We start from the raw sequence: 16,104 nt of genomic DNA on the forward strand, positions 1-16,104 counted from the left end.
CAAAAACAAATATGTGAACTTTAGCACATGCATTGTTCATTCTCAAAGTTCACGGTTTTGTTTCTCAGTGTGCACAACTTGCAATTCAGGGTTTTTCATCATGAAATTTACACATATAACTACCTCCGTCTGGGTTTATTATGCCTCCTTTCAGTTTGGGTTAAAATTTGACCATAATTTTAACTAATACTCCGTAAAATGTAAACGGTATACCATAAAAATTATACTATAAAAGCTATTTCAAATACAAATCCCACAGTATATTTTATGTATCATATAATTTATATCGTGTTAGTTTTAGAGATGATCAAAGTTTACCCCAAAATACGAAGGGGCACAATAAACCCTGACGGAGGTAGGACATTACATCCTACATACATTCATATTGTTAATGGATTGAATACGCGCCTCCTTCCCAAAAGAAGTTTAGGGTCCCTCCACCTTCCGCCGGCGCCGCCTTTGGTCCACCTCGTCTCTGGTTGCCTTAGGGCCATGTGGGCACGGTGGATCCCAACCCTTGTGGACGGGAGGGCTTCATTTTTTAGATGTTTCTTCAAGTTTTGTTAGGATTTGTATCCTGTTCAGGAAAGCGAGACAACGGCGGCTCCCTGGAGATGGAATAAAGCTCCCCCCGCCCAGCCCCCGTCCTGGTGGTGCGTATAGAATCATCAGTGGGCGTGTGGATGTGTGTCTCCAGCGGATCTATTTTTGGTGGATTTGCTCATATCTGGTCATCGTTTGTCTACGCTCGTGTGTTTTCGGTTTGGATCCTTCCGATATACGCTACTCTTCATCGACGACAGTTGCTGTTTGGTGTGTTGGTTTTATGGGGCCTTAACACAACGACTTTCTAATTGTCTACTGTAACAAGTTTTGCCCGGCTCTGGTGAGAGGGGGATGATGATGGCGGCGCGCCTTCGGCTTGCTTCAGTGTTTGTAGTCGTCGCTAGATGGTCTACAAATTTGGATGTAATTTTTATTATTTTTGGTGTTCGTTGTACCGCCACGATCGAGGATGAATGGATTGGAGGTTTATTGATAAAAGAAAAAGCTTCATAGAGCCCGTCCTCGCCTTACTCCTCATCTGTAACCATTTTTTTAACACATACGGAAAGAACAAAAATATGATGAAAACCATTTTTCTTCGAGGTTTGTTTGGGTGGGACGCCTGGCATCCCACATGGTGGGTCATTGCGGTCTCCTTTCTCCCCCAATCCCACTGAACAGCAGCCGGGATCGTTTCATCTCTGCAATGGCGACCAAGGCCGGCGGCCCTAGCTTGTCTTCTCTTCGTCGGCGCTAGGGGGCGTTCGGATCTTCGCGCCCGTCGCCCTTGTTAGGAGCCTAGGCGTCGTCGTCGCTCGGTCTCTGGGCTTTCCGCCAACGCCGAATCTTCTCCGGCTGCTAGGTTTCCGTCCATCTGGTGCCTCTGTCAACGAAACCTCCTTCAGCCCCCCTTCTCCCGGCCGTGAGTTGGTAAACGCATTCACCCATTCACAGTCATCGGTTCCTCTTTCGGTTCACCATTATTTGTTTCGATCTTGACTGTGAGCCAAATGCCCCATCAATGCAGTGCATATTAGGTGTTTCAAAAGCCAGACATTTCTATCTTTGACCAAGTTTCTAGAATAAAGCCTAAAATGCTAGATAAGTAAAATAGAAAAAAAATACACTTTAAGATGAATCTAGTGGTCCTAATTTTGTCGATTTTTTGTTCTATGAAGTTGTCAAACATAAACATGTTTGATTTTACAAATACTAATATGCACTACATCGTGGAACGGAGGGAGAGTAGTTATTGTTCGTTCAAGCAAGTGGAACCTCGTTAGCATCTCAGTAGCAGTAGCTTTCTTACCATCCCTTTTTGGGATTATGCAGGAATTTTACTCGTTTAAGCAACTTGTGTTTGTTCCCCTATTTCCCGGCTATCGATCTGAAGCAATTTAAGAAACCATGCAATTACCCAGGTTATATTGGGTAGTATTTCGTCATGTTTCAGCACAATTTTTTATCTTCATACATCGGTTAAGTAATTTGTGTATCACTCGTTAATTGCTTATCCTTGCCTACGACTGAAAATGTGTCTGTAGTTCTATGTAATAATTTTGTTAAAATTATTTTAAAAATTAAATTTTGTGGGCTGTAACTATTTCGTTATCTGTTGCGTATCAACTGACTGTATGTTTGTGACTCAAAACTGACAAGGATAGAGACCGGAGACCCCAAGACATGCATGCAGAGTTTTAGCTGTAAAGTTATCTGCGCTTGCCATGCTAATCTAGAAAAAAGTGGATTAAAAGGGAGAAGTTCCCTCCCTTAACCGTACATTATTTAGGTAGAAATGAGACCTCTGCGGATCGAACGTGGGTAGGCGAGCTATCGGGTTCACTTTTCTTTTCGTTTGATTGCTAATGCTAATCTAGGTTTATAATCCTCGTTTTACCTTCTTTCACAGCTTCTTGCTTCACTTTGTTATCGTCTGATTTCTTTCCTTTTTATGTAATATTTGCGTCCATCATTTAGTTCCAGATCTACTCCATATGGCGAAGATGCCGTCACAGACGATTGAAGTTGATGCTGCGGTGCAGAGTTCTGTTGAACATGCAGTTGGAAAGGTTACCTCGGCCGCAAAGTCCATGGAGCCAAATTCGTCAAGCCCCCAAGCGGAAACCTCCAATTCTTCTACTCATGTTAGTCTTATATTCGGAACATTTTCAGTGGCCATCTTTTAATGCTTGTGGTCCCAAGTTTTTGGCCAATCAGTTGTGTAGGGTTCATGAGTTCAACATTTTTCTTATATATATTTCTTATACTTCTTTTTCTTATTTAACCAGGTGCATTCTATTATCAATTCTATCGTAGAAAAGCATCGTGCTATCTTGGCTGAAGAATTTGAATTGATTCAACAGAAACGTTTATCCTTAATGGCAGCCGACATTTCTGACGCTATTTCATCGCTCGTGTGCAACTGCCAGACTGATGTGGATGCTTCTTCCCGTCAAGTTCGAGACCAGCTACATCCTGTTGGTACAACTGAATATCAAGTTCCACGTCCTGATCAAGCTCCTGTCGATCTGGTCTGAGATCAGCAGAATCCTCCTGTTGCATCTGAAGGTCAGGTTCAAGAGGTTGTTCTAAATTCAATGGATGCTAAAGAAAGTCAAGCCAGAGTGTCGGATGATAATGTACATGTCTCTCCTGTTCTAAATTCAAAGGATGCTCAGGACACTCAAGTGAACGAGAATGTTGGCACCGAGGGTCTAGTCTCGGGTGATATCGCACGTGTCTCTCCTGATCCTATTGAAGATCAGTCTCCCAACTTTTCAAGAGGCATATGTGCTACTATCAGCGATGATCCTTCTCACTCGGAGAATGTTGCCGCTCCAACACCTACTGATGCTAATCTCATTGGTGGATCATTTGTAACACGAACCGTTGATAGAAACTCAAAACGGAAACATGATGAAACGGGAAACGGAAATGATGGGAAATGGAAAAGAAAAAAGAAAAGAAGCTGTTCAGCAATCCCACTTTGCAAACCTTCATCTGATCCCACCCTATCCGATACCTCCATGGCCCACATGTCAGAGGCTGGCGACCCGTTCGAATTTCTCCCGCTATCAATCCTCGCCGACATCCTCGGCCGCGTCGCTCATACCAGAGACATCGCATCGTGCCGCCTTGCCTCGCGCGAGCTCCTCGCTGCGGCTTACCAGTGCCCCCGCATCCGCCTTGACGCCTCTGGCCGCGCACCCGGTCTTCGGAAGGGTGGGGGAGGGGTCGAGGGCACCGCCTTCCACACACTCGCTGGAAACCTCGCGTCACGCCTCGGGTCGCACCTCCGCTCCCTTGTGATCATTGCGTCCGAAGGGCAGGGTTGCCCCGATGAAGCGACGTGGGTGGAGGAGGGGGAGTTCGATGAGCCTGATAATCTGCATGTTACCAGTGGAAACTCCGTGCGGGCGTGGGCTACAACAGCCGCAGGACCTGCCCTCCGGGAGGTGGAGATTTGCTGACTTCTGGCCACAGTCATGCTGGCGGAAGGCGGAGGCGCTCCCTGTCATTTCGCACTTCTGTCAGTCTCTCTCTGGCAGTATTTATGTTCTCTGCATTGAAAAGTTGTTTCATTTCAAGGAATGTATTATCCTGCTAGAGTTAGCTTGTCACGTCGGAACAAGTTATTTAGCTGAAGTTATGCTCCTTATTCACAAAGCTTACTGTTTCTTCGTTGAATTATAATCTGTAATGCTCTAAAAAGGTTGTCTTTTAACCTGTGCTGTTCTAGAAACTTACCCGTTTGCTCATTTATCAATTTTGGGCTCTAGAAATAATAATTACATTAGGGGGCTTGGTTTTTGTTAAAACTCTATTGCTCATTGGTTTGAAGTTCTGGGTCTCTTAGATGTCAGTTGTAGATTTTACATTTTTTAGGGGATCATGTTGATTTTGCTTTGTCTAAAGCTTGAAACCGATATTTCGGTAGATTACAGTGGCTTAAGATTTGGCTTACTCTCGTCCTGGCAGAACGGCAAAAACACAATTTTAATTAGAGAGAACTTTCCAACCATTTTATTATCTTTGAATGAAGATACACAAGTAGAACATTTTGGGGTCATAGATGAAAACATTTTTGGGTGATAGCGCTGCAATGTGGAATCTCACCAAGTAGTGCTATTATCAGTTTATCACCATATTCAGATATAAATAATTTGTGTAGTTAAGGCTGCATCTGTCACGCTGAGTTTATGATGGTCTATTTGGTTCCAGATATTTACCCAGTTAATTAAACCCTGCTTGTAATGATCTGAGATTAAATTTTGTGTATGCAGGTCATAATCTGCTCAAACTGGGGCTGAAAAATGCATGGCTGTCTGTTGATGGGCTCGAGATAATGCCTAATCTGACCCATCTGACTCTTGAATTCATTAGACTCGATGACGAGGACCTGAGCAAGCTGAATGAATGCTTCCCTTGCCTTCAGATTCTCAATCTTATCGGAGTCGGGGGTCTCGAAAACCCCAAGATTCACCTCTCTCAAGTAAAGACTTTCCGCTGGGAGGTATCAAATGCTCCGTGGTCCTTAGCTATCCATGCGCCGAACTTGGTTCATCTCGAGTTGAAGTGTGTTCAACCAGATATCCTCATTTTAGACACTCCTTCCGTGTCTACTCTGAAGCTGACCATTGATGAACTCGGTCCAACTGTCCAAGTTGACGGCCTAGCGAGTTTGAAAAATCTTCGAATCGAGTCCTCGGATCTGAAGTCCCTCCTGCAGCTGTTTGCAAGTGATCGGGATATCAGGACATTAGATCTTGAGCTACCAGTTTCTGTGAACTGCGTAGACCTTTACCATGAGGTGAAGCCAGACTACCTTGTCCAATTGTTCTCCAGAATCACCGAAGTGAAGCTGTCACCAAGGTTTTCATGTGTACTGATGAGCCTCCTATGCCTCTGTACGAATCATGCGTCTGCAGGCCGTTTGGAGAAACTTCTGGTCCATCTACCGGCATCGGACATCACTGCTTGTCCGTTCGTGCCGTTGCTTAGTGTGAGCGCGCCGTCGTGCGAGGTGGCTGTTCTTTTCCATGCTGATACCAGCGATGCTGTTCGTCAAGCTGCTGCATCAGTCTGGCCATCATCCATTCGGGGACTCCCAAGGTTTCCGGAGATCACATGGCGATGGGGTACTTGGCAGTAACCCTTGTACCCATACTTCATTCGAGGCTATCATGAATCGCAGAGCTAGCAGTGCCTGCGACACTTTGGTCGACGCATCACCGTCTTCGACAGTTTCTGAAGGCTGTTGGTTTGGTCATGGCACATTTGCCGATGGCCGGATGTGTGCCTACTATGCGCCGCAGCACTGTGGAAAAAATGTTCCAACATGAAGAACTATATATGGTTGTCTTGCTAGATTATGTGCTTGTATGATGCATATGACCTGCTAAATACTTTCTGAAAATCCTTTTGCTTTGTCCTAACAAAACAGTACATGTCTGCACTTTTCATCCCCTGTCAACAATGTACTACACTGCATCTCTGAATCCCTTTTACCCCGCTGGTTCCCTACTCATCTACTGTTCCTTCACAACACCTATGGTTTTTTTGAAAGATCAGCTCTGTGTTCTCTTCCCGCCATTTCTAGTGTGGCTCTCGCCACCTCTCAGAGGCACCAGCTGCACTGGCAGCAGGTCGGACAGGAGCACGAGCAGGAGCAGCACCGCCACCGCCATTGGCAGCAGCAGGAGGGCCAGGAGCAGGCGAACCAGCAGCAGCCGCAGCACTCCCCGCACCAGCACCACCCGGCCTTCTGCGGCCGCCGCTCCTCCTCCGTCGTCATCTCCTCGAACTGCGACCTGCGGTTCGAGGGCGTCGGCGGCGACTGCTCGTGCTCCTTCTGCAGCTGCTGGTAGCCGCCCATGCTCTCCTTCGTCCCCGTCGACGGCTCCGCCAGTCTGCGTATGTAAAGGTATCGATCAAGCACGGTCGGTCATGGCAGAGAGAAAATCGTGCGTGCGGCGGGGCGTACGTACATTGGGAAGGCGAAGGAGAAGTTGCTGGAGCTGCCGATGGAGCCATTCTCGTGCCGCCGGATCGCTCTCCCCTCGCTCGCGTCCGACATCGCGCTGCCCGGCACCTCCTCGAGCGGCGGCAGCTTGCCGTCTGGGTACCCGCCGCCGCCGGCCGCCATGGCCTCGTCGTAGAAGTAGTCGAAGTGGGACCTGCTGGGGGCGTACAAGTCGTCGGAGATGCTCAGGCTGGCGCCGTGGATGCTGAAGAGCGACTCGTTGGACGCGATGCTCCAGTCCGCCTGCGCCCCCGGCTTGGGCTGGAAGATGGACGCCGGGATCCTGTCCGGGTTGAAGCCCTCGACCGCCGGCTTGGCCATCGTCTGCGCCTCCGGCGCCGCCGACACCGTGCCTCCGCCGGTCGACCGCTCCGAAAACGACGCCCAGTCGTCGGGCAACTTCGGCGGCGCGGCCGGACCGGCGTCGGCATGGTCGTCGTCGCCGTCCGCCGCCGCCACGACCAACGGGGTGCGCATCTCGGACGCGTCGACCTGGAAAACGCACCCGGGCGAGGACGCCCTCGACGAAGAAGAAGACGCCGATGACGTCCGCCGGTCGGGCTTGACCGCGGCGTCCTCGTCCGGCGCCACGTCCAACGGCCGCATCTCCGCATAAGGCTCGGGCAGCTCCGGCGCCGACGGCTTCCCCGGAGAGGCCGGCGAGCCGCGCGACTGGGGCTCCATGAGCACGTCCTGCCGAGCCATGCATGGCGATTATGCGAATTGAGTTCTCTGCCTAAGATCAAACGAAAAAGAAAGGAAATTGCAACAAAAATCCAAGACCTGGAGATTAAGCGGAGCCCCAATTCGAGATGGAGCTAGTCGGATGCAGCCGTTGCGGCAAAAGAGAGGGCACTGCCGCCGTGCCCCAATTCGAGATGCTGCCTCGTCTATTTTTGGTTGACTCGCTGATACACTGCAACGGGAGGCGCGAGGAGGCCGGGAAGCCACCCAATTGGGAGCACGAAACCACACCAAATCAAGGCATGCGTGCATGCCCAAGTGCAGAGTACCGGTGATCCAGAGCACGGCCGCAATGCTTGTATGCTAAGAGCATCTCCAACAGCCGCGCTAAGCGCCGCGCGTAAAAAATATGTTTACCGCGCGCGCTGTGGCTGGTTTTGCGCGCCTGCCTGCGCTGGCTCCAGCAGCCGCGCTATAATGCAGCGCGCGCGCCGTTCCAGCAGAGCGCAAAAATACAGCGCGCGTGACTTGCCGGGCATTTTGCATATATGATATTTTAGACAAAAATGAACATGTAAAATTTGACACAAACAAGTTGATGAATAAAAGTTCATGCCCACAAGTTCAAAATCATGCCCACAAGTTTATCCAACCAAGTTCAAATGGAAACTAAAGTTTAAGACATGAAAGACACATCAATCTTCATCTTCCTCGTCTTCGTTTTCGTCCTCATCTTCCGAAGACAACTCTTCCGCCTCCGAAGATGAATCTTCCTCCCTCTTCTCATCACGCACCGCATCACGCACCGCATCATGTGAAGCTCCGACGGTGTTGGCAAGATCTTCAATGGCATCTTCATGAGAATGTGTGTGAGAAGGCACATCGAAAGACATTGCACCCATGGCGGCCGGAGGTGCACCCATGCCTCCCATGAGAGAAGCAAAACTTATGCCTCCCATGGCGGCCATAGCGTCGGAGGGTGCTCCAAAGCCACCCATGCCTCCCATGGCGGCCGGAGGTGCACCCATGCCTCCCATGGCTCCGAAGCCACCCATGCCTCCCATGGCGCCGAGGCCACCGCCACCGCCACCCATGCCTCCCATGGCGCCGACAGCACCGCCACCCATGGCGCCGAGGCCAGCGCTTCCCGCGCTAGGGTTTCCGGCGGCGGCGGCGGCGGCGGCGGCGGGGGGGGGGGGGGGGGGGGGGGGGTTCGCGGCTGTACAGCGGGGTGAGCGGGGCGCCGGTGTGCGCGTCCATGGGTGGGTGGCAGAGCGCCGGCGCCGGCGCGCGCGGGGCGTAGGACGAGGAGAGGAGAGAGTGCGGCGCGAGCGCTCGAGTGTGCCGCGCGCTGTAGCTGACGCCCGAAATACGCCGCGCGGGTAAGTGTTTTCAACCGCGCGCCCAACCCGTTATAGCGCGCGTGCCGTTTTTGCGCGCCCGCTGGAGCGACCCGCCGCGTTGCGCGCGCGCTAAAACAGCCTAATTTGCGGCGCGACGCTAGTTTAGCGCGGCTGTTGGAGATGCTCTAAAGCGTGTTTTGCTAGCACGAGTGGTTTTTTGGGAGTGACTGTGGCTCAATCGATTTAGAAATAGTTATCACGTTTGCTAAATCACGTCTACTAGGTGTGAAATAAGTATGTCAGAGGATTTACCACTGGAGCTCTCAAAGCTGTCCCCAAACGCCTGGGTGGGCTGCCTAGTCAGTGCCCAGACGCGAAATTGCCACCCAACCGGACCTCGTAAATCTGATACAAACGTCTGGACTAACCGACAACCCCATACCCGACTCATATAAGACGGATAGGGGGACACTCGAACGCGCCCGCCACTTAGTACTGACCGCTAGGGCCCACACGGTCAATAGCGTAAAGCAGCGCGAGCGCCTCCTTCGTTTGTTGGTAAGGACACATTCATGGTGCCTATCAAGTTGGGCTATTTAAGTCGGATGACAGCAGACCAACCCTAGCCCGCTCCAATTTCTTCCTCTTTCTCACCTCCGCTGCTCGCCACTTCCAATCCATCCGCTGCTAGCCACCTATGCAATGCTTACTTTGGAGAGGCGGATGCAGCTGCTGGAGGAGATCTGGACCAGGCGCGAGGCTCGGTTCGCAGCTGACCTGCTTCCAGATTGCCCGCGGCCATCTATCCAAGGATGTCCAAAAAAACACTATGTTCAACATAGGGTGTGTGGGTAGGTTAGAAGGCTCCGTTCGAGAGCACGTTTTTAGACATCCGTCAAGTGGCCTCAATTTTTTCATGGCCTTATATGACCAATTCAAGGCATCCTGCCAAGCTGCTTGGGTTTTCGCAAGTTTTGTATTTTCTGAAGTTTTCTCGGTAAAAAGATCAATAAATGTCCGAACGTGCCGTAACTTGCATATGGTGTTAGAAGTCATTTAAACCTGACATGGATGCCTACCATGGGCATGCTCTTGCAAAAGTTGGGGTCATTTCAAGAATGTCCAAGACCATGTTCAACAGAGGATGTTTGTGTAGAGGTCAAAAGGCTCTGTCTGAGAGCACGTTGTTTCTCGACATCCGTCGTATGACCCCAATTTTTTTAATTGGCTTGTATGACAAATTCAAGGCATCAAGCCAAGTTCTTTTGGTTTTCAACAAGTTTTGCATTTTGGAGTTTTCTGTGTCAATAAAGACTGATATTGGTTGGACGTGTCGAAACTTGCAGACTGATGAGTGATATTTTTACACTTATTCACCATTTGTTTAAACCGAGATATTTTATTAAAATTGAGATATTCGCTCTAATATTGCTACTAATGACTAATGAATACAAATGATTATACAAACCCTCTCTTTGATGTGTTTCCACAGGAATTGGGCTAAAAAGGGAAGAAATTACGTGTGAACATGAAAAGGAGTGGAAATGAAGAAATAAGGAATCACCCATTTATGATCTTAATTTATGCGCTTGAAGTCACCCATCAAGTCATCCTCCATTTTGGTTTGTAACAAGCACATCTTGATGGGTAACTTCAAGCGGATAAATTAAGATCATATCTGGTCTCAACACAAATGCATGGTTGTAAGCATTAAGACCTCATACTCGTACCTCTTTTTATTACAAGTGTTTGAATCACTATTTGCTTGATTGATCTGGTCAAAAGCTAGAATTGATCCTTTAATGAAAGCTTGCTAGAGACCATCGCTTCAAGGGAACCTTCTCTCGTGGGTTCGATAATCCAGGGTCAGCTCTGGGGAAATAGGTGCGAGATACTTTTCTGTTCCTTTATCGGATCACTAAAAGGAGCTGTCACAGACGTTGTCGGAAATCGTTCAAACATGGCATGGATTCTTACCATGGGCATGCTCACCCGCTTGAAAATGCCGGGGGTCATTTTAATAATGTTTCAAAACAGACCATGTTTAACACAGGGTGTCTCGCTATACCAAAAGGCTATGTGTGAGAGCACGTTGTTTCTCGACATCCTTGAAATGACCCTAATTTTTTTGTCATGGCCTTTATGATCAATTCAAGGCACCATGCCAAGTTGTTTGATTTTTTTTGACAATTTTAGCATTATCAGGAGTTTTCCTGGTGAAAAGGGCTGATAAATGACTTGACATGTCGCAACATGCATACGATGTTAGAAGCCGTTCAAATCATACATGAATGCCTAAGATGGGCATGTCCACCTGCTTTCTAAAGTTGTGGTTGTCTTGAGACTTAAAAAACCATGTTCAATGTAGAGTGTTCGGGTAGGCTGAAAGGGTCCGTTTGGGAGTACCTTGTTTCTCGACATCCCTTAAATGACCCTAATTTTTTTTCACGGATTTTATGATGAATTCAAGGAACCATTTCTAGTTGTTTAACTTTTCGACAAGTTTTGCATTTTATGAAGTTTTCTCGGTTAAAAAAGATAGATAAATGATCGACGTGTCACAACCTGCATACACTGTTCAAAGTCATTCAAACCAGGCATGGATGCCTATCATGGGCATGCTCACCTGCTTGTAAAAGTTGAGGCCATTTCAAGGATGTCAAAAAAACGACCATGTTCAACGAAGGATGTTCGGGTGCCTTGACAAGGCCATGGAAAAAATTATGGCCATTTGACGGACGTCGAAAAAATGCTCTCCTACGAAACCTTCTAGCCTACCAAGACACCTCACGTCAAACATGGTTTATTTTTGGACATCCCTTAAATGACCTCAACTTTTGTAAGAAGGTGGGCATATGCCCATTGTAGGCATACATGTTAGGTTTGAATGACTTCGATATCTTATGCATGTTGTGACGCGTCCGGCCATTTATCAGCCTTTTATTCACCGAGAAAACTCGAGAAAATGCAAAAAATTGTCAAAAAACCCAAACAACTTTTGAGGAGTTTCAAATCATGTCTGTGTTATCAAAATTTGTTCGGAATTTAAAAAATGTTCCGGTTTTCAAAAAAAATCTACACAAATACAAAAAATGTCTGGGGAAATTTTAAAATATGTTTCAAAATTTCTTCGTATTTTTTTTTAATTCCAAAATTGTTAGTGTTTTCTTAAAAATGTTCGAGAAAATCAAAAAACTATTGTGTTCAAAATTTTAGTCGCTCATTTAAAAAAATGTTCGTGTTTTGACATCCTGAGCAATTTTGAGTGATGGCATTTTTTTATATTTCGGTACAATCTGAAAATGCAAATATTTTTATTTTATTGACAATATAAAAACATTTTTTTGAAACTTGAAAAAAATTAAAAGCGCAAGATTTTTTAGAAAATGAGAAATAAAAAGAAGAAAAAAATAAATTAGAAATTAGAAAAGGACCAATTCGACAATCGACCGGCCCAGCGAAACCGGGGGCTTCTGCAAACTAAAGAAGTAAAGAAAAAAAAGTAAATAGGTACAAAGTTGTTCTAGTTAGTTAGTGTGGTTCTCTTTAAACGAATGGTTGATTTGTAAAGGTCCATATTACCCTTTGTACGTTTAACGCTGTACCGACGCGGAGCTCATTTTGCATTTAGAGATGCTCTTAGAGCATTTCCAACAGATGCGCTAAATAAGCCGCGCGCCGGATAAAACGGCTATATAGCGCACGACTGAAAGTAGCGCTCCAGTAGCCGCGCTATAATCCCGCGCGCGGTAAGAAAGCGCCAGCGCACTAGGAAAAACTGCATCGCGCGCCAGCTCTACCGCGCTGGGTATTTTGTACTCCTGCTCCAAGCGCGGGCCAGGCGGGCGTGCTGAATGTTACCACGCCTGATGAAGCGCTACAACGGCGCGCTAAATTTACAGCGCCTCGAAAAGCAACCACCCTTCCACGTGCCTTAAAACGCTATTTTGATGCTGTAAATTTTTTTTAGCGCATCACGCTAGTGCGCGTCGGTTGGAGATGCTCTTACGTGACTGTTTTAGTACTCCCTCCGGTCCTTTTTAGTTCGCATATAAGATTTGACCGAAGTCAAGCCTCGTAAAGTTTGACCAACTTTATAAAAAAAAGTACCAACATTCACAATCTGAAATCAATATCAATAGATGTGTCATGACTTAAAGTTTCATACTGTATAACTTTAGCATGTCAGATGTTGATATTTTTTTATATAAATACGGTCAAACTTTGTAAAGTTTGACTTTAGAGAATTCTAATATGCAGAGTAAAAAGGAGCGAAGGGAGTACTGAGTTACATCAGCCTCCGGTGGACACGCAACCGCCACAGGTTCAGGAAAGGGTCAATATACGGCCCGTGTTGCCGCAGGCACTCCTGGCGGCCGTCGTGACGTGGTTGATCCAGGCCCATAATAATCGCAGGGGTGCACCGGCCGCGCCCGGTGGCCTCGGTCCACGACCACGAGACGGCGTTCCGCGCGGCCATCAACAACCGCGGGCAGCTCCGGTGGCACTGCCGGGGGAGTACTTGGGCAACTCCGTCGGCGCCGTTAGCAAGGAGCCCGCGCGTGCGTCATTCCCGCTGGCGTGCGGCGAGTCCCGTTCCCGTCCAAGGACACGGTGTTGAACAGTCGGTCAAGCAGGGTCATTGAAACCCGAGTTGGAAGTTCGCCGGCTCCATTCTGCAACTCTGTGGACAGAAATGAACACGCGGTGCACGTCCATGAATCTCCGGTGCAATTGACCATTTAGCTTCTTCATTCACACGCGGTGACCATTCAACTGTCCACTGGAAGTTACTGGAATCCCCTCGGTTCCGCCGGTGCGATCGCCCATCGGACCAGGGGCTTGGCAATATCTCTACTCCTAATGAACGAGTCCGTACCTCGGTCGTTCGTTCGTTCGTACCCCCATCGATCCCCGCATAGCCCCACCGATCGATCCCCACCCCCACCGATTTTCTTTTCTCCAAAAACCGCCCTCCCGCACCTTCCCTCATTGATCTTCGGTTTTTGGGTTTTTTTCGCTAAGAAAAAACCCGCACCTACCATACCATGATCTTCCTTGCCCCATTGCGTGGAACCCTTCCTTCCGACCCATCCTCAAACCGCTGCGCTGTCAAGCCTGCCTAGGGTTTTCTATTCCCCTTCCCCGTGCCGTGCCCCTGCCCATGGATCCCTTCTCGAAGAAGCACAAGCTGGACGAGAACAACGTTGTCGTCGCGTCCCTCTCAGCCGATCTGCCCGTGCATGGGCTCAACAATGACAACGTCGTGCGTTTCCTTGAATCATCGTCCCGCGATCTGGTCGATGATGTGGGCGCTGCCGTGGAGATAAACCTCGAGTGGTGTTCGAGTTCGCCGAACGGCATGCTCAGCAACAGCGAGTAGCTGCACGTCCAAGCTGATGAGGTGCTCGGGAAGACGGGCTCAATTACCTGCACAACTTCTCCTCGACGCATTCTTCCGCCAAGCTCTCAAACTTGGGCCTCGCGCTCGCAATCACCGCGGACACCAAGGACGACGCCGTGTGGATGACCCGGCAATGTAAGTTAACGGCTGCTACCAAACTTTATGAAAAATTCAGTTTCGTCAGACGAGCTGTCAAAGTTCAGTTTCAACAGTTAGGATTTTCTTCATTTAGTGAGATACGCCAAGCTGCGAGTCTTGTTCATTGTCTTCTGCCTCGCTTGAGTTTGAGTCGGGGCTGACAGACATCGCGTGAGTTTGAATTGGGGCTGATAAGATGTAGCGGGCACGCTGAACACGCAGGAGAAGAACAACGAGCGATGGGGCACACACACGCATGCTGCACACGGCGACCATGGCGTCAACCCCGACCACGCCGTGCAGGTCCCTCGGTCTTGACCGAGATTTTGCCTCGCCGGTCCAGTCCGGTCCAAAAGGCGGCTCGGTCAGGGACCAGACCGTGTCCACCCATAGCTATTGCAGCAATCAACTCCTGGTTCACGCTCGATGGCGTGCGGCGCCGCTGCAGACCGTGACCCAGCCATCTCCAGGATGTTTTCGTGCGGGCCTCGGCTGGGAGAACTAATGACCTGGGAACCGGGGAGGGCCTTAGCGTGGGCCGCTACAATGTCTTCATGCCTGTACTACTATTGTTTCAATGTCTACCCATCATCTACTCATCTGCAGGTTTTCTTTTGTTGCATAATTTCCGGAACCTATTTTTGTTAATGACCGAGAGGATGGATGCTATTGGGGTTGCTACTTGCTAGGAAACAGATTTTTGGAGTTATTTATTTTGTCCCTATTGTACTACATCAATCTATCATAATTCGGTGTTATCTTTCATCAGTTTGTTTGTTCATGCAGGTATTGGAGAATTAAGATGGCTATTATGCATCCGAATAGATTCGTATCCAAGGCTAGCTATGCATGATCCATTGATATCCTAACGTCCTAAGCACATTTGGAATTTACTACATTGTTCCATGCATGGACAGCAAGAGAAAATGAAGGCTCGAGAGACTCTGACTGTGTATATATTGACTCTATTCATGTAAAGGTTAGTTTGTTTGCCTGTACTTATTATGTGGTAGAGGAGATTATAACTAGGTTAGATTACCTGATTTTCTCACTATTGAAGGCTAAAACATATCAGATGCACATAATGATCCTTCAAAATTTTGTTGTACCAGTTAAGTTGTCCCTCAGATGATCTAGGCATGCTCTAGCGCTTGTGTCGCTTTGATTCATTAGGGGCATATGCATAAGATAAACCGAATAGTCATCTTCTCCATTATTTGATTTTGCTTTCTTTGTGCCAGTGGAAAATAAATTTACTGGACATACACACTTATCAATTGCTTCTTTAAAGTAACTTGAACTTTACTTGATTTTGCCCTTACCTCGATTAATGAAGACTAACTATTCTTTTGTACATTATACTTGTCGGCTTGTCGCCCTTGAAGTGTTTAAAGGGTATTTGTAAGTTGAAATTTTTGAGAAGTTCCAAGTATCAGAAGAAAATCTTGTGATGTCAATCAACCTTACAAAAGCAGCAAAGTGGTAATGATAGAAGAATGATAGTTTGCTTTATGTTGGTTTTGTACTAAATGTATTCCTTTCTTAAAAACCCCGCCGCCTTCAAAGAGATCTAAATATTATGGAAATCAAGCAAATTATGTAGCGATTTGGGTCTACTTTCTCATTATAATTAGAATCCGATTCCTCTTTGCATTTATGTAGGGGTTTTTTCTCACCATGGTTATTACTATATTGAATCTTAAAGGAACCACACTAGCTACATCCGTGTAGGAACTTTAGTAGCGATGTGTGCATACTCTGCCACGTCAGAGTGAGGAGGAATTTTTATTTTTATTCACCCAACTCTGTTATTTTTTTGTCTATACAGGTGGTCTATTTTTAATCTTGTGATTTTCTTTGCTTCGGCTGTGCTCATGTCTGAATTTGCATGCAGCCAGGTCATTCGGACTGAATTTTAGGCTGCTGCGGCACAAAACACGGGAGCCCATAGGAGAACAAAAGAGCTT

At 47.6% G+C, this 16,104-nt stretch overlaps 1 protein-coding gene and 1 pseudogene across 2 annotated transcripts; one reads left to right on the top strand and one right to left on the bottom strand.

Moving 5' to 3' along the window:
* Positions 1-1,189: 1,189 nt before the first annotated feature.
* Positions 1,190-6,036, top strand: LOC125547982 (F-box/LRR-repeat protein At4g29420-like; annotated as a pseudogene). Its single transcript, XR_015618203.1, has 4 exons — positions 1,190-1,476; positions 2,524-2,690; positions 2,835-4,075; positions 4,830-6,036. The product of XR_015618203.1 is annotated as an F-box/LRR-repeat protein At4g29420-like (transcript).
* On the bottom strand, positions 5,940-7,461 carry LOC125546668 (uncharacterized). Its single transcript, XM_048710839.2, has 3 exons — positions 7,352-7,461; positions 6,534-7,261; positions 5,940-6,455 (listed from the first exon to the last, which is right to left on the bottom strand). Exons 2-3 carry the CDS (start codon positions 7,250-7,252, stop codon positions 6,164-6,166), a joined length of 1,011 nt encoding a protein of 336 aa, XP_048566796.2. The 5' UTR covers positions 7,253-7,261; positions 7,352-7,461; the 3' UTR covers positions 5,940-6,163.
* Between the last annotated feature and the right edge of the window lie 8,643 nt (positions 7,462-16,104).

This window comes from Triticum urartu, chromosome 3A, assembly GCF_056163025.1.
Source record: "Triticum urartu cultivar PI428250 chromosome 3A, HENAU_Tu73, whole genome shotgun sequence".
In the NCBI taxonomy this organism is placed as follows: Eukaryota; Viridiplantae; Streptophyta; class Magnoliopsida; order Poales; family Poaceae; genus Triticum; species Triticum urartu.